The 19,038-nt window shown below is 37.8% G+C and overlaps 1 protein-coding gene across 33 annotated transcripts in view; it reads right to left on the reverse strand.

Annotated features, from left to right (window-relative positions):
* Positions 1-19,038, reverse strand: part of LOC105276337 — a 334,767-nt gene that overhangs the window by 5,856 nt on the left and 309,873 nt on the right. For 29 of the 33 annotated variants that reach the window (XR_003406730.1, XM_026970858.1, XM_026970856.1 and 26 more), the window contains one exon: positions 14,135-14,372. The exons of the other annotated variants lie outside the window; for them this stretch is intronic. Coding sequence is in view for 28 of the 29 variants with exons in the window: in XM_026970858.1 (XP_026826659.1) it covers positions 14,267-14,372 (106 nt within the window). In the remaining variant the exon portion in view is untranslated. Of the gene's footprint in view, positions 1-14,134; positions 14,373-19,038 lie in introns of those variants that run through there. 33 annotated transcript variants of the gene reach the window in all.

The raw sequence follows: 19,038 nt of genomic DNA on the forward strand, positions 1-19,038 counted from the left end.
CAGATAGCACGATCGCGATAAAGAATATTTTCAATATATACAGTGCTGGCAAAAAGTTCCGGAACGGTTAAAAATCTTGGAAAATAATGATATAGTGGAAAAATGTTTCAAACAAAAAGTATAGGGCTTAAAAAATCTATTAGATGATGATATATATTTGACCTTGGTATGACCTTGTAAAGCCCAGTCATGGTCAACATAAAAATCTTAAATGGAAACCCCTATTTTTTATTACATATTCTTGTAGCTTAGCTCGAGAGCTTTTCGAAACGCTATAATAAATTTTTTTCTCTTACGTACTTTTTGACTTATAAGGCTTGAAGGTTACACAGTACCGCCGGCATTAGAATTACCCAAGGTGTACCGCGTGGTTACACGGTCGGATTTACACCTCTTTTGTGTGTGTGTGTGTGTGCGCGCGCGTGTGTGTTCTTTATAAAACTAACCTCACAAAAATAGTTTATACTCGTATGTACGAACAACGGCATTAATGCCGTCCGAATACCCCTGTGATCGCACACAACGATCGGGTCGCTTACACAATGCCGGTTGTAGGTGAGGTAAACACGAGCGAGCAAAATAGTTATCGGAACACCTCACCTATACGCGAGAAAGTTTATAAGTGACGCGCTTTCTTAGTGTGCGTCACACGTATTTTCGGACGGCATTAATGCCGTTGTTCGTACATACGAGTATAAACTATTTTTGTGAAGTTAGTTTTATAAAGAACACACACGCGCGCGCACACACACACACACACAAAAGAGGTGTAAATCCGACCGTGTAACCACGCGGTACACCTTGGGTAATTCTAATGCCGGCGGTACTGTGTAACCTTCAAGCCTTATAAGTCAAAAAGTACGTAAGAGAAAAAAATTTATTATAGCGTTTCGAAAAGCTCTCGAGCTAAGCTACAAGAATATGTAATAAAAAATAGGGGTTTCCATTTAAGATTTTTATGTTGACCATGACTGGGCTTTACAAGGTCATACCAAGGTCAAATATATATCATCATCTAATAGATTTTTTAAGCCCTATACTTTTTGTTTGAAACATTTTTCCACTATATCATTATTTTCCAAGATTTTTAACCGTTCCGGAACTTTTTGCCAGCACTGTATATATATATATACAGGGTGTCCCATTTTAAAAGTTGCACTCAAATTTCTCAGAAACACTGCGTTAAATCGAAAAATGTTTCAGACAAAAGTTGTTTAGTTCGAAGGGAGACATAAGACGGCGTCATTGATGTGACCTTGAGTGAACGTGTCAAGGACATGTGAAGGTCAACTTTGTTTTTTTAAATTGAAACCCCAACTTTTTATTGTAGATTCTAATTCTCCATCGAAAAGTAAGTAACTTTTGTTTGAAACATGTTTTTTTAAACGCCCTCCTTATCCCGAAAACTCAGGTTCAACCTTTGGCGGACCAATGATAATACTCGCTTTATAACAGACACTGAAGTTTTTTTAGTATCTTACTGTTTACCATCAGCATGTGCGTGCGTGCGTGCGTTTCCAGCCAACTGGGGGACATACGAGAGTACCATTCGTTTGACCTTGGGTGATTAAGGTCAGAGTCACTTTGAAGTTTTTAAACGGAACCCCCAATTTTTCATTGCATATTTTCGTAGCTTACCTCGAGAGCTTTGCAGAACACTAATGTAATTAACTTCGGATCAGCCGTTTTGAAGTTATCGAGGTTCGTATGTAATATCAAGCCAACGAAGATCGAGGTAATATCAAGCCAAGTATTTGCGACCCTATCGCTGTGCGCGCGAGTGAATCGAGTGCTTGCTGAAGTGAGATAGCACATTTCGACTGGCGCGCGGCCTATTGAATGTAAACAAAGCGCGCAGCGAATTTCCGCGCAACACACGGGAGCACGCACAAACGTCTGAGCCCTATCTTAATTGGATATTCCAAGTTTTCGAACTCTTACTTCTGCATATTGTATGTATGTATATATGTATGCTTTATTGATCCCCTCAGGGTTACAATCTTTACATTAACACTTAACCTAATCTTATCCTACTTAACACTATCTTATCTAACCTAACCTATTTATACTACTTGTGCGAGTAGAGACGAAGGAAGCCAACCTTCCCTCTTCTCCCTCTACACACACACACACACACACACACACACACACACACACACACACACACACACACACACACACACACACACACACACACACCTCCCCCCGCGGACTTCCGTTTCCTCTTGCTCTTCTATCCACAACTTCCTTCTTTCACTTCTACTCCATCTTACGACCTTTCTTCCATTGCTTTTCCTTCCCTATCTGCTCCCACCTTTCATACCTCCTCTAACTCATTCTCCCCTCGCAATTCTCTCTCCTCCAACTCCTTAACCTTACTCTCATTCTCTCTCGTACCACTCCTCTTTCTCACCTTCCTTTTCATTCTCTTCCTCACTTTTCCCTCCTTCCCACCCTTTTCTTTCTTCCTCTAACTCCCTCATCCACCACTCACCCTCCCCTTCCTCCCCTAAGACCCACCCTACTGCATCCTGCCAACTCCTCCTCCATTCTTCCATTCTTTGCATTCCTCCCATACATGTTCCCACGTCTCCCTTTCCTTTCTACATAACCTACATATTCTTTTTTCTTCACTCTCCCAGTACATTCCTCCCCCCATTTCATTTCCCAATCTAAACCTTGCTACTCTTCTCCATCTGCTTTCCCCCATCCCTCCTTCAAATATCCCGGCAGTCCTCTTCCCTTCACCTCCTTATACCAACTATTATATCTCGACTCTCTCATCCTCTTCCACCTCTCCTCCATCTGCTTCTCCTTATTCACTTTCTCTATTTCTCCGTACCAATACCTTCCCTCCTCTCTCTTCTTCTCCATTTCCTCCACCTTCCATCCTTTATCCTCAAAATGTCTTCCTCTCCTCTTCCCATCCCTCCTCCACTTTTCTTCTCTTTGCCCTCTCTTTCACTTCCTCCCAACATCTTCTCGTCAACATCCCTCCCCTTCCCTCTTCTAACCTTTTCTCAAACCCCCAAGCCCTCTTCGCCGCACTTCCCCTCAATTTGTCCCTTTGCAATTCTTCCCTTACCAAATATTTCGGGGTTTTTCCGTCTACACCTAGACACTATCTCAAAAATCTTTCCTCCAATTTCTCCATCTCCTCTCTTTCTTCCCACCCCCAAATCTCTACTCCATAAACTAACACCGTCCATACCAATTTATCAAATAACCATAATCTTCTACCCATATCTTTACCGAATCTCCATTTCCCTATACTCCAAATCTGTCCCATTACCGCAGCAGCCCTTCTTACTCTATCCCTCACATGCGCGCCTTGCTTCCCATTTCCTTGAAACACATACCCTAGGTATTTAATCTCTTTGACCTCTTCTATTTTCTTCCCTTTCCACCTCCATGTCCTTTTATTCATCCTTTCTCTTCCTTTTCTAAATCTCACTACCTTCGTCTTGTCACTATTTAACTCCAACTTCTTTTCCTCAAGATATTTTTCCATCCTCACCATTATACTCTTCATTCCCTCTTCATCCTCTGACATCAACACTACATCATCCGCATACGATAATGAATAAACCCTTTCCCCTCCTAACTTCACTCCTCCGCACTTCACCTTCCTCATCTCTTCCTCTAAATCCGCCAGCACCATATTAAATAAAATAGAGCTTAGCGGACATCCCTGCCTCACCCCTCTTGCCGTCCAAAAACTTTCTCCCTCCTCTTCTCTCACTCTCACCTTACTCTTTGTCTCTCTCACTATTTCCTCTATTCTACACACCAGCCCCTCCCTAATCTTCTTTTTTCTTAACACCTCTAATAATACACCTCTGTCCACTGAATCGAAAGCTACCTTCAAATCTACGAATAACGCAACTAACTTCCCTTTCTTTCTCCCTATCTGGCTGTTCACCATTACTTCTGCATATTGATACTACAATTTATGAAATAAAGTGGCAACTCTGGTGAAACTTTCTAGTCCTGTATGAGTTTTGTCTCAACGAACTCAGATCCTGCTAAATTCTTGTACCTAAAAAAATGGCGAATTATTCACTAACTGAAGTAGTGAATATCCTGCTGACTCTTGGCGAATGCAATAGGAATTACAGACATGCTTCCCGTCGTTATGCTGAGTTATATCCTAATCGTCGTCATCCAAGTGCTCAGCAAGTGATAAATATTGAAACAAGAACTCGCAGAAATCCATTACATCGCCAGAGACAGATAAATAGGCTTCTTAACAATAATGACCCTAGACTCCTCGCTGTTTTGGGTATGATCTATTTCAACTCACACATCAGTATTCGGCAAATAGAACATGACTTAGGAATCCCTCGATCTACGGTTCATCGAATGTTAGTGTCCGTACAATACCATCCTTACCACATCAACCTAGTACAGGAATTGAATGAGAATGATTACAGACTGAGAGCTCAATTTTGTAGATGGGCACTCGGTGCATTGGAGCAGAATCCAGATTGTTTTTGGAATGTCTGCTTCAGTGACGAAGCTACATTTCATAGCAATGGCAGTCTCAATAGACACAACAGTCATTATTGGTCACCAGTACATCCTGACTGGTATCGAGAGGTGCTCAATCAGCATTGTTGGAACCTTCACATTTGGATTGGAATATGTAATGGTCAAATTATTGGACCGCATTTTTTGAACGTACAATCAATGGTCCAATTTACTTAGATTTCCTCCAAAACCATTTGCCAATATACCTTGAGGATATTCTACTGGATGTCCGCCAGAGGCTTTGGTTTCAATATGATGGTGCTCCAGCACATTTCTCTCAAGATGTTCGGATTTTTTTAGATGAGCAATTTCCAAATCATTGGATAGGACGGGGAGGAGCAGTCTTGTGGCCTCCGAGATCACCGGATCTTAATCCTCTTGATTACTATTTATGGGGATATGTGAAATATGCTGTATATCAAGAGGCACCAACCACGAGACTAGACATGATGGTTAGAGTCAGCAGAACCTGTCAAGCGATAAGCTCGCAAATACTTAGAAGAGTCCTACAGAACTTTAGACACAGACTGAATTACTGCTTGGAGAATAACGGTGCACACTTTGAACATTTAATTCAGAGAGCGATACGTAATGACGGTTAGACAAAGTATTAGCCGGATCAACCCTCGATCTTGCCTTAATTGGCCGGATCAACCTTCGATCTTGCCTTAGTTGGCCGGATCAACCCTCGATCTTGTCCTTAGTTGGCTGGAAACGCACGCACACACGCACGCAAGCACGCACGCACGCACGCACATGCTGATGGTAAACAGTAAGATACTAAAAAAAATTTCAGTGTCTGTTATAAAGAGAGTATTATCATTGGTCCGCTAAAGGTTGAACCTGAGTTTTCGGGATAAGGAGGTCGTTTTTAAAAAACATGTTTCGGACAAAAGTTACTTACTTTTCGATGGAGAATCAGAATCTGCAATAAAAAGTATGGGGTTCCGTTTAAAAACACAAAGTTGACCTTCACATGTCCTTGACACGTTCACTCAAGGTCAAACTAATGACGCCGTCTTATGTCCCCCTTCGAACCGTACATCTTTTGTATGAAACATTTTTCCGTATCTTTTGTACATTTCGAGATATTTCGGTGTCAAAGTTAAAATGGGACACCCTGTATATAGATACACACCGTGCGCTCGTGAGGTGTTTATATGTTTCGTTGTGAGAAGATATCACCGTACGCTCCAAGTGGTCGAATTGGAAAGACGCTCGCACGGAATGAGAGAGGTTCGAGGTTCGATTCCTGGCGTGGGGTGGTATTTTTTTCACAACGAAATATTATTAATTAATGATTCCTACTTACTAATAGGTTCATATGGAATATGGAAATGGCTACGTTTTCAAGACTGACGAAATTGTTGGCGCGCAGTTAAAAATAGATTCCTAATAATCATTGCATCTAATGCACAAAAATATTGTCCGACCATCTAACACAAAAATATTGTCCGACCATCTACACTTTGCCAGTATAGCGCAATTTAAATTATTATCAATTTTATAAAGTAGATTGAATAGAAAAAATAGTAAAAAAAGTTAAATTTATCCAATTTCAATGTGTTTATACATGATAAATTATCGATACATATCTGTTCAGTAGTTGCGATAAAATATCAAAGGACAAGAGAAATAGAGTTATAAATTATGTCACAAAGAATGCATGTTTTCAAAATTCATAGAATTATAGGCATATCATTCTTAGAAATACAACTTTTTTCAGTTATTTGAATAATTTTATTTACATAAAAAGGTAGATAGTTCATTTTATAATTAACTGTTTATTAACATTTTATACAATATGTATTGTTGGCAGTAAATAAAGATCCATTTACACAGCATACGGGAATTAAATCGAAGATTTTAAGTATTTACAAACTCGGTACAACGCATTTTAATGGAAAACAAAATATCATGCATACCAATTTTACAAGCATCCAAAATTTGTTACCTCAAAATTACGAAAAAGATTAAATTTCTGTTAATGATTACTGGTACAAAAAGAAAATCGGATTAAACCGGTATAAACACATTGAAATTGGATAAATTTAACTTTTTTACTATTTTTTTCTATTCAATCTACTTTATAAAATTGGTAATATTGGAAAACCCTACATTATCATTATTTCTTCCTATTTTATCATAAAAAACTAATTTATCAATTGGTATAATTTGATTATGCTTACCATATGAGAAACGTCACTCGCCAACTTATGACACACTTCATTTAACAAACTTGACAGTTCGACATACGTATTGAATGACATTTCGTAATTAATTATATTGGCATTAATATTTATGTACTTTTATGTAAACAATCACAGAGGTAACTAAAAAAGACTTCAAAGTAATTTTCTCATTATTTTATGCAGAATTATCTCAATATCTAAAAGTGAATCAATAAAGGGCACCTTCGCTATTGTACTATACCTGAGCGCGTCACATTTCCGCAAAGTAATTGGTCAAATTTAAGTACTTCCCATTTAAAAACTATTGTAGCCTCGACATTTTCATATTAGAGTTTTCGTTTCAGAATGTTCCGCAGAACCTGTCAGTAAAAGGAAATGCGGTTATTTTGGGACACCCTGTGTGAGTGTGTGTGTGTGTGTGGTGTGTGTGTGTGTGTGTGTGTAATATATACTAAAATGAAAAAAGATCACGCGCTAATAATATGCAATACAACATTAATAAATATTCCACAATATTCCGTACTTTTGAGATCCACAATTCTGGATCTATCATGGACATGAATCAACCGATCGTTTTACCACATGAACTAAAAGTGGATCTGGCATGTAGTTCCGCCGGCTCTAAGATGGATCCAGTAAGCGTCACTGTACGAGATTGTAACATGGTTACAAGAAAAACGGCGGCCTGGCCCCTCTTAGGTTTCTCTCTGGCATTAGCATTACTCAAGGTGTACCACGTGGAGGTTGCACGGTCGGATTTACACCTCTTGTGTGTGTGTGCCTTCATTGGCTGGATCACACTCGGGTCTTGCCTTCATTGGCCGGATCACACTCGGGTCTTACCTTCATTAGCTGAAACATTCTCCGAACTTCCTCCGAACACACAAGAGGTGTAAATCTAACCGTGCAACCTCCACGCGATACACCTTGAGTAATGCTAATGTCGGCGGTACTGTAACTTTCAAGCTCCATAACTCGAAAAGTACTTAAGGGACAAATACTTTATTATAGTGTTTTGAAAAGCTCTCGAGGTAAGCTACAAGAATGTGGAATGAAAAATAGGGGCTGTTTAAAAAAACAAAGTTGACCTTCACATGACCTTGACACGTTCACTTAAGGTCAAACCAATGACGGCCGTCTTATGTCCCCCTTCGAACCAAACAACTTTTTGTTTGAAACATTTTTCGATTTAAAGCAGTGTTTCTGAGAAATTTGAGTGGATCCTTTAAAATGGGACACCCTGTATATAACATATACAGGGTGTTTCCTAAGTAAGTATACAAACTTAAGGAGGATATTCCTTGTCTTATTTTAAGAAGAAAAGGTCATATAAACATATGTCCTAAACTGCTTTGTTTTCCAAAAAAAAGTACATCACTGTTTTCGTTCACTTTTCGTTTATTATAGAACAGTTTGTGTTATTGCAAATGAAACAAATGAAAAACAATAGTAACCAAAAAGAAAAATTATAACGAAAAAGAAAATAGTAACTAAAAAGAAAAATAATAACATCACAGTAACTGCTGAAAATGTCCACCTGCAGCCATGATACACGCCTCAACTCTCCTTTCCATTGATTGACGTACACGCTCAAAAATACCTGGAGTGTTACGTATTCTTTCACATCCATCTATTATGCGATTTCTGAGATCTTCTTCATTTTGAATAGGTGTAGCGTAAACTAAAAATTTAAGCTGTCCCCATAGAAAAAAATCTACTGAATTTAAGTCTGGGGATCTTGCAGGCCATAAATGGTTTGGTCTTTGAGTACCTCGACCGATCCATCGATTGGCAAACTTCCTGTTCAAAAATTGACGAACTGCTAAGCTAAAGTGGGGTGGAGCGCCATCATGCATAAACCACATTCTATTTCTGAGCATGAGTGGAATATCTTCCAAAGGTAGCTCATCTTCAAGAAAATGTAGATACGAAGCACCGTTAAGTCTCAAGGGAAGAAAGACAGGACCAATCAAAAAGTTTTTCATTTGTTTCATTTGCAATAACACAAACTGTTCTATAATAAACGAAAAGTGAATGAAAACAGTGATGTACTTTTTTTGGAAAACAAAGCAGTTTAGGACATATGTTTATATGACCTTTTCTTCTTAAAATAAGCCAAGGAATATCCTCCTTAAGTTTGTCTACTTACTTAGGAAACACCCTGTATATACAGGGTGAGTTTTATTTCGTGAACTAGTTTTTTACCCTCGAAGACGAGTTATCGACTGCATTTGCAATTGACTTACCGGCGTATAGATGGGTGTAGCGTAGAACGGCCGCGCGAACCCCGCGCGAAGTCCCGAGTTCGAAATATTAATGCAGTCAAGTTAGAAACTATAAATAGAATTACATGATAAAACGAAATATATAAAATGCTCAAAATAAACAATAGAAACTATATATGTTAAAGCGGAAAAATACAGTTTTGTGGAATAATTGTAACTCTGTTTCTCTGTAAGAGGGAATGTCTTTGCCGTATACTTTTTGCATATGAAAGTAATAGCATTAAAAAGTGACCTGTTTTAGCGCCTTCATCCAAACTTTTTTGTCCTGTAAGGCTCATACAGAGATAAGTTGGAGTCATATTACGTAAGAGCACACGCGGATATAAAAACAGTATATCAACGTGTGACCATACGTAATATGTCCACAACCTATCAATGTTTTATTTGAGCAAGTGCTCAAAATGACCTCCTTCTATCCTTTAACAAAGTACTGCTCTGTCCAAGATTGCACCACGCACTCGGCACAAGATTTCAGGACTTATTGCAGGACAAGTTTGTACAATTTTGTCCTTTAAATCTTCAGCGCTAACAGGTCGAGTAGCATATACTCGCTCTTTAATATAACCCCATAGGAAAAAGTCCAGAGGTGTAAGGTCTGGTGAACGCGGTGGTCATTCGCGGGGACCATGAAGTCCGATCTAACGATTACCAAACTTCTCGTTTAACAATGTTCTTGTTGCTTTGGCAGTGTGTGCAGGATGGCCGTCCTGCTGGAACCACATGTTCACACGTGATTCCAGTGGCACCTCATCTAACAAGGCAACAAGTTCATTTTCATGGAAATTTCAATATCCTTGGCCATCGACCTTCCCATCAATAAAATATGGCCCAATAATGTGGTCACCGAGAATACCTGCCCAAACGTTCACCGACCATCTGACTTGGCTATGCGCTTGTCGCATCCAGTAGGGATTCTCGTTAGGCCAATAATGCGAGTTGTGGCGGTTGACGATGCCATTGTTTTGGAAAATACATTCATCTGAGAACAGAATGTTCTTGGAGAAATAATAGTTTTCCTCACTCACATTAAGAAGCCAGCGACAATATTCCAGCCTATGGGGTTTATCAGTAGCGTGCAACTCTTGGGTCAGAATTACTTTATAAGGATGGAAGTGAGCCAATTTGAGAACCTTACAGACGGTTGTCTGGCTAACTTGTTGATAGCGCGCTATGGTCCGCGTACTTATTGTTGGATCCTTGACAACCATTTGTTCAATTGGCGCTCTGTTTATTTGCGGTGTGCGTCCTTTACGAAAAATAATAAAACAATGGAAATGATACAAGTATATAATATTTGAAATAGCAACAGAAAATAAAAAATATTAACAGACAATCGTATAAATACATAATGTATGTACCTGGACGCTTGACAGGTTTAATTGACCAAATTTTCGCATCCTCGACTCCAGCCTTATAAACAATACATGGTCCGGATGCTTTCGCTCTGGATATGTGAGAGCATACATTCTCGCGGTTCTCCGTGGTTGCCGATCGTACTTCGCGTAAAGTAGGAGCATGTCGGTCATCTCCTCATTCGTAAAATTATGCGCCATTTTTGTACGAATATTATACGACAGAAGATGACGAAACGAAGTGAGAGAACCGAACGATCTTTTTCACGACGATTGTTGACGCAACACGTAGAAACAAATAAATATCAGGTCCTGACAGCCAAAGGATTGTAGATATTCATTTGTTTTTACATGTGCTTGCTTTTGGTCACTGCGGAATGCTGCGAAAGCTTTGAGATACCCAGGGCGAAAGTGAAGACATAAATAAATATTTTTTTAAAACTAGAGTCGCAGATGTAAAAAATGATCAATTTAAATACTTCGTAATTTAGATGCAATTTATTGCAATATAATTTAAGATATCTTGTATCATTATTTTCACTGTTTCATTCCATACAGAGAGAACAGTATATCTTATTAATAAGAACGCAAATTCAATAATCATTGCATACATATAATTTCACATGATTTTATATGTTCGACATATCTCTGTATGAGCCTTACATGACAAAAAAGTTTGGATGAAGGCGCTAAAACAGGTCACTTTTTAATGCCATTACTTTCATATGCAAAAAGTATACGGTAAAAATATTCCCTCTTACAGAGAAACAGAGTTACAATTATTCCACAAAACTGTATTTTTCCGCTTTAACAAATATAGTTTCTATTATCTACTTTGAGCATTTTATATATTTCGTTTTATCATGTAATTCGATTTATAGTTTCTAACTTGGCTGCATTAATATTTCGAACTCGGGACTTCGCGCGGGGTTCGCGCGGCCGTTCTACGCTACACCCATCTATACGCCGGTAAGTCAATTGCAAGTGCAGTCGATAACTCGTCTTAGAGGATAAAAAACTGGTTCACGAAATAAAACTCACCCTGTATATATACAGGGGGTTTAAAAAAGGTCGGATATTTTATCCACGTGTAGTACTCATGAAAAGAAGTAAAAAAATCTTAGGCAACATAGGTCCGCAAATCAACTGTTTCAGAGCTAGAGTTGATTTTGTATCTTTTTAGATTTTTATTTTTGTTTTATTTTTGTATTTTTGTTTTAACATTTATTGATGATTAGAAAACGTTATCAGAGCAGATGAAAACGCGACCATTCCGCGCAGATCTTCTCTCTAGAGACCCCCCACTACGCCACGATACAAGCGCGTTAATGCTATTATACACGCCATCTCTACGTCACGCTATCCCCACTTCGCTCGCCTATGCGCAGACGGATAACGTTCTCTCGCTGGACGGAGTATAGGAACGTCTTGTGCAGTCCAGTGTGTGCAAGAGTCATTTATCAGTTGTATCTAATCGTGTCAGTGATTTCGATTTCACTCACTTTACGTCGTAAATGAACGGCCGCGCCATCGTGTTTTTCATGAAAAAATAAAATAAAATTTAAGTCGTTGCTTTTTGTTTCCCTTTATTTCCTGTAAGTATCTCGCTACAGTGCTGTATCAGTTTCCTACTGTTTTCGCTTAAAAGTATTTGCAAATAAAAGAAAATGTCGCTCTATACCAATGCAGAAATGGCAGATATGCATTTCATGTACGACCGTGCCAATGGTAACGCTTATGAAGCACGGCGTCTGTATGCTGAAGCATTTCCGAATCGTGCACTTCCATCTGATAAGTTATTTTCCAAATTGCATTTACGTTTAGTCGAAAATGGTTCATTTTGTGTAAGTAAACATGATGCCGGACGGCCCAGGTCAGTGTCTACTCCTGAAGCAGAACTTGAAGTTTTAAGAAGAGTAGAAGAAAATCCGAATATCAGCACCATAATAATAGCTACGGAACTAAATATGAATGCTTCCTTAGTCTGGAGGATTTTACGTAAACAGCAGCTGTATCCTTTCCATATTCAGCGGGTGCAAGCTCTTATAGCCCCCGATTATGATTCCAGACTAGCGTTCTGCAGATTCGTACTAAGAAAAGTTGAAGAAAATCCAAACTTTGCTGCTAATATTTTATTTACAGATAAAACTATTTTTACAAACAACGGGATCATTAATTTCTACAACAATCATGTTTGGGTTGATGAAAACCCTCATGCCGTTGTCGAGTCCAGACATCAGCATCGATTTTCTTTAAACGTTTGGGTGGGTATTTTGAGGGACCGTTTAATTGAACCAGTGTTTTTTCCAAATCGTTTAACTGGTGCAGTTTATCTTGACTTCTTAAATAACACTCTACCTCCACTATTGGAAGATGTCCCCCTAAATGATAGAGTTAACCTTTGGTATATGCACGATGGGGCTCCTCTGCATTTCGCAGTTATCGTTAGAAATTTCCTAAATGAAACTTAGAATAATAACTGGATAGGACGAAGGGGTCCAGTGCCATGGCCACCCAGATCCCTTGATTTTAACCCATTGGACTTTTGCATTTGGGGATATTTAAAATCGCTAGTGTATTCAAGACCCATTAATAACGTTGACGACTTACGGCACCGAATAGAAGATGTCTGCCAGCCTATTCGCTAAATTCCAGGGATATTCGAAAGAATAAGAGCTTCTTTTCTGCGACGATGTGAAGCTTGTGTACAAATGGAAGGTGAACATGTAAAACATCTTCTTTAAGTATTTTTCGTTGAAACATCTTGTATTATTTAGCTATTAGCGCGTTTACTGTTTGTTTTTTAATAATAATGCCATTTGACAAACAAAAAGCAAAAAATACAAAAAATATCAATTAAAACAAAAATACAAAAATAAAACAAAAATAAAAATCCAAAAAGATACAAAATCAACTCTAGCTCTGAAACAATTGATTTGCGGACCTATGTTGCCTAAGACTTTTTTACTTCTTTTCATGAGTACTACACGGGGATAAAATATCCGACCTTTTTTTAAACACCCTGTATATACATATTTATATCGGTAAATATATACAATAAAGAACCCAGCCTCAATGACCTTGACCTTGACATGTATTGTAGAGGTCACCTTCCTGAATAACCCGCACTAGGTTTCACCCTTCGCTCGTTGTTTGGTAAAAGTTATTAACAAAAATGTTTAATGAATAAAGCATAATTTTACGATACCATATATGTACGTTTATGAAAGAGTATATTTGATGGCATTTTAGCTTTAAATCAGAAATAGGTTTGGGTTAGGTTAGGTTAGGTTAGGTTAAGTTAAAGCAGAGAATACTTTGTATTTAACTGTTTGTGCTTTTGGTTAAAGTGAAGAATACTTTGTACTTATATTAAAAGAAACTATTCTATATATTAATAATTCACTGCTTTAAATGACTTTCCTTTCTTTGTTCATATACATATTCGTCGTTTATATCTTTCAATATTCAAAATAACTACTATATTTTCGAAATTTCCTTTGTTAATAACTTTTTCATAAACAATGATCGACGACTAAAACCTAGTGCGGATTATTCGGGAAGGTGACCTTTGTAATATATGTCAATATCATGTTCTTGCTTCACGTGGACAGCTAAAAATTCGTGGGAAATCATTAAACTTCTTTGGTAATAACTTTTTAATAAACAACGAGCGACGGCTAAAACCTATTGAAGGTCACTCAGGAGGGTGACTTCTATAATATATGTCACGGTCAAGGTCATCGGGACTGGGTCCGTTATTGTATATATTTACCTTTATATCTAACCTAATCCACTCTTGAATGGTGTACAAATAAACGGTATACAACTTTGCAGTATCCAAATGAACGGTGACTATTTATACTGTGTCCAATTGAACGATGTCCAATTAAACCGTATGTAAAGTTTAGTGTTCATTTGCAACGTATCCAATTGTACTGTGTCCAAGTGCATCGCTCCGAGTCGTTACGACATTTAGGACATCTATAGAAACCGTAGGTTTAAAGGCGATGCTGGAAACGGAGTAGAGAGACTGCTTTGAAAACCTTTTTAATCGCTTTAAATATTGTATTGACTCTATTGACTATATTGACAGAAGGAATATATTGGGTTGATTCATAAGTTCGTAACGTTTGTGTTTGGCATGGCAACACTGCAGTATTGAGAGGTTGTTTATCATTTGTCATTTGGAGTGACAGTGTTGTACTTGTGAATACACCTTACATATTGCAGATTTGAAGAAAGGTGGTGTAATATTACCGATTAGTTTCTGTCTTCTGTGTATCTCAAATGAGTATCAAATAAAAACTTTTGCCACAGCGAAAAAACGCTACGAACTTATGCATCAACCCAATCTTTTGAAAAAAATAAAATCAAAAGGTAATTAACATTTCGTTTCTTTTATATCAGTCATATCAAAATCTGGATAGACTGTGGAAATACAATGCAATCCATAAGTTCTGAGACTGATATTTTGATACTAATGCTACATAATTATTTCCGTTTGAAATATGTTATTATATTCTCATAATTAAGTGTACGAATAATTTGAATTGTCAAGTTATCTGATCTGAAGTATACTATTATTTCATGAAACATGTTGTTTGCAATGTTGAGCAACGTGTTGTGATTAAATTTGGTCTAAATCCCAATTTGTTTATTACTAAAATGGAAATGATGGAAAAGGCTTATGGCGAAGAGATGTTAAGTTCTAACGAGCGTCAATAGTATGTTAAGTTTCGTAAAGGAAAAGAATTTCTAAAGGATAATAAATCACATGTTTGTCCATCACAAGTAGAACCGACAACAATATTGCTACTGTCGCAAAATTGCTGAAAAATGATCAACGAATCATTTCTCGCATGGTAACAAAAGAATTGAAAATACGGAAAACTATAGTTATTCGCATTTTAACTCAGGATTTAAAGAAATGATAATTTTATGCACGTTTCACTCCTCATGGATTAATGTAAAAGCAACGAGAGAACCGGGTTGTTGCATGTCTTGTCAATGAATAAATTAGGACATCTTGTCAATAACTAAAGCGAATAAAAGTTTTGTACATACGAGTAAAATAATTACAAGCGATGGAAGATTCTGTTTCGCCTAAGAAGTAGATACAGAACAGCAAAGTGGTGAATGGTTTGATAAAAATTCGTTACGATCAAAAAGTTGCGATTTCAGAAGTCGCGAGTAAATACCATGTCCATTTTGTTTGATAATGAAGTATTGCACAAAGAATTTGTGCTAAAAGATAAATTCAAATCCATATTTTAAATCGTGATACACTGGCAATATCTGATGGTCGGATAAATTTATTAACTGCATGCCAACAAATTTATTAGACTAACAATAAGATGCAGTCATTTTCTCGCTCTAGGAACTTATTTTCAACTACGCGTCAACAAATTCGTTAGTCTTAAAAACGCAGCGATTTCCTATTCCGGAACGAATATATTAATCAGTAAGAAACAAATTAATTAATAATATTCATTGCGAAAAATATCACCCCACGCCAAGGATCGAACCTGGGACCTCCCTCATTCCGTGCGGGCGTCTTTACCATCTCGACCACTTATCTTTCTAAAAGATAAATGTAAAATATTACAAAGATATAATGGATCGTCTCATTAAATGGATATAATATATTCCTCCTTTTACTTTTTAAACACATGGTTTTGTACGACAATACGTCAGCTTATTTGATCGCACTTTTACGGCAGGTTTTGGATAAAAAACAAGTCAGAACATTAAATCATCCATTCTACTTACTTTATTTGTCACTCTCACTCTATTTTATTTAAAAAATTAAACTCGCAATTGAAAGACCAAAGATTTGATGACATTTCTGAAATTAAAGCTTCTGTAACCACCCAATTGAAAATTAGAACAAAAGAGGAGTTTTCAACTATTACATAACGGTTGCAATCGCAGTAGTATATCAATAATATATTAACTGTAATGGAGCCTACTATAAAGACTATAATATTTCTATAAAGATTTTTTAATATTATTCTGGTGAGTTTACTTCTTTTATACAAATATTATCTCAAAACTTATAAATCATATTATGTATATATTAAGCTGGGGAGAAAGTAATCCCGATTTTTTCGTAAAAAATATGTACTAAAAGAATATGTTTACAACAATTGATCAAAGGTCAATTAAAGTAATTGCCGTTTGAATCTATTACTTTCTGCCATCTTTTATGCAGAAGTTGGATAAAAATCTCGTTGGTCGCAAAGAATTCATCGATCCATTTCTCGACTTTGGCTGTATTTCGAAAACGTTGTCCCTTCAAACTCAGTGGCATCGATCGAAATAAGTGATAGTCTGAAAGCGCAACATCTGATGAATAGACAGGATGCGGAAGAACTTCCCAGCTTAAGTCTATCATGGTGGCTGCAGCGGTATGAGCGTTATCATAGAAGGATGATTTTAAGTTGGTTGGAGGCATATAACAAACGTGTTTTGAGCAATGCGCATCTAAACGCTTAAGTTGTTGATTATAGGTCTCAGTGGTGACTGACATGGCGACAAGAGCTCATAGTAGATGACCTCATCCAAACACACAAGACCACCTTGTGAGCGTAGATGTTGCGTCTCGGTATCGGAGGAGTAGCTTGGTTACTCGCGTACTTGGCTGCGTCCACTTATGATCATTTGTGATTGGGATTGGTGAAATAAATCAACTTTTCATTCCCGATATGATCATCACAATCACTGGCGTAGTAAGGGAAGACGGCGCCCAGGGCGGTCCCTTCTCTACGCGCCTCATATATCTATATTATTGTTCAAGATTCGGACCAAGGGTGAACGATATTTGCGACATACGGGCTGGACATATACATGAACTCCTTATTTAAAATTATCAAGTCTCGCGTGGCTAACCGATCGACAATATTTGTCACGTTTGATCCATGTTTTCCACCGTATTGTCGTATTTGTCGGTCGACTTTGGCCTCGCGGACGTTGAACCCGACGTTCTCGCTTGCACGGTTCATAAGCGTTCCTGGGCGATCGAGAGAGATGAGAGAGTTTCCGAATAACCAGTTGAGATCATATTTGTCAAACTTTGAGCTATTTTTCTCTATTTGAAGTCGACAAACAACGGACATCTCTGCCGATCGCACAGCGCGAACAAAGTTCAGTTCCTAGTCAGCCTAGTTCGCTAAAAGGACCACGCACTCGCGAATCTCAGCAAATTCGCCTTCGCCCACGTTCGGCCGGAAGTTCCAACGTCCGCAGTAACGCGATCGTTATCGGAGTTTATCCGGGCATCCGAGCGCTCGATCGGTCACGATCTGGGCACATTTCGTGAAACCAAAAGACTGTTCCGTCGCGTTCAAGATTTCCGTCTGCGACACTCTACGGACGAACCATTACCGGCGTCTAGCACGCTTCCGCGATACGACAAGTTAGACTGATTTCTTTTATTTTTTTTGGACTGTGTGTTGGAATAAACTGGTTCGAATTTTGTTAATAACGACTTGTGATCAGTGCACCCTGTCACCCGCTCCAATCCATTCAGTGATCGCCAAGTGATCACGTTACTCACGCCGCACGTTCTCTGCAGAACGCTATCAGCAAAAAGTGCCGGATTTCAAAAAGGTAGAGCGGATCCCGCACAATTATAAGTGGCAATTTATGTAAAAAATAAACAACAACGTTTAAATTTTAAATTAACTAAAAACTTTAATTCAAAAAATTTATTAAATAAACTAAAATTATTTAAACTATAAATAATAAACTATAAATTGTTTTAGAAGTAACAAAAATTTTAAAGTTTAATCTTGCGGGCTTTTATAGTTGCAAATTCTTTAATAATATCTGAAAAGTCTATATCTTTCCTTACGTCTCGTTCAATAAAAAGCAATGCAAGCCCATTTAAACGCATCTGACTCATAGTTGAACAAAGGTAAGTTTTAATAAGCTTTAATTTCGAAAAGCTTCGTTCGCAAGTAGCAACACTCACGCTTATGGTCAAAAAAATTCGTAAAGTCACTGTCAAATTTGGGAGCATTTCTGTGAAACCCCATTGAACTATCCACCCGAGAAATGTTGCTGCTGACCACTCATCTGCTGGTATGTTTGTCTCCTGACTAGTGGAACAATAACTACTAACAAGCCGTCGTAGTCTCCCTATTTTAGATTTGAGCTCATTGGGATCAATATCGTCGTAGATGGTGCATAGCTCATCAACTTTTTGCCATATGTATTCATCATTATATACATCGAGCAGTACTTTCAAGCTTAAAAATTCAAAGCGTTTGTTTAACAAAGTAAGTTGCTGGAAACGCTGTGTAATTTCCTGATTCAATCGATCAATAGATTCTAACATTTCTCGACGTATCTCTTGCTGCGGTAACAAGCTAGCATCATCTTTCTTTTCTCCTGCCATTATTTTCTTTCGTCGTATGCGCTTTGCAATGGGGATTTCCATTTGCTCATATATTATCTCAACATCAGCCAATACCTTGTCTACAAAGCTATCTCTATTTTCTTTAAAAAAGTTACTAAAGCATTAATAGCAATCACTGACTGATCGAGACCTAACCACTTGTTTGGAGGTATTTTTGAGTTTTGTCTATTTCAGGCAGTAACTTACTCCACAAGTGAAGGTAGCACAAAAAAGGGAAGGTAGTTATACTGGCATGTACAATACAATAACTGCATCAC

Source organism: Ooceraea biroi, chromosome 6 (genome assembly GCF_003672135.1).
Source record: "Ooceraea biroi isolate clonal line C1 chromosome 6, Obir_v5.4, whole genome shotgun sequence".
Taxonomy (NCBI): domain Eukaryota; kingdom Metazoa; phylum Arthropoda; class Insecta; order Hymenoptera; family Formicidae; genus Ooceraea; species Ooceraea biroi.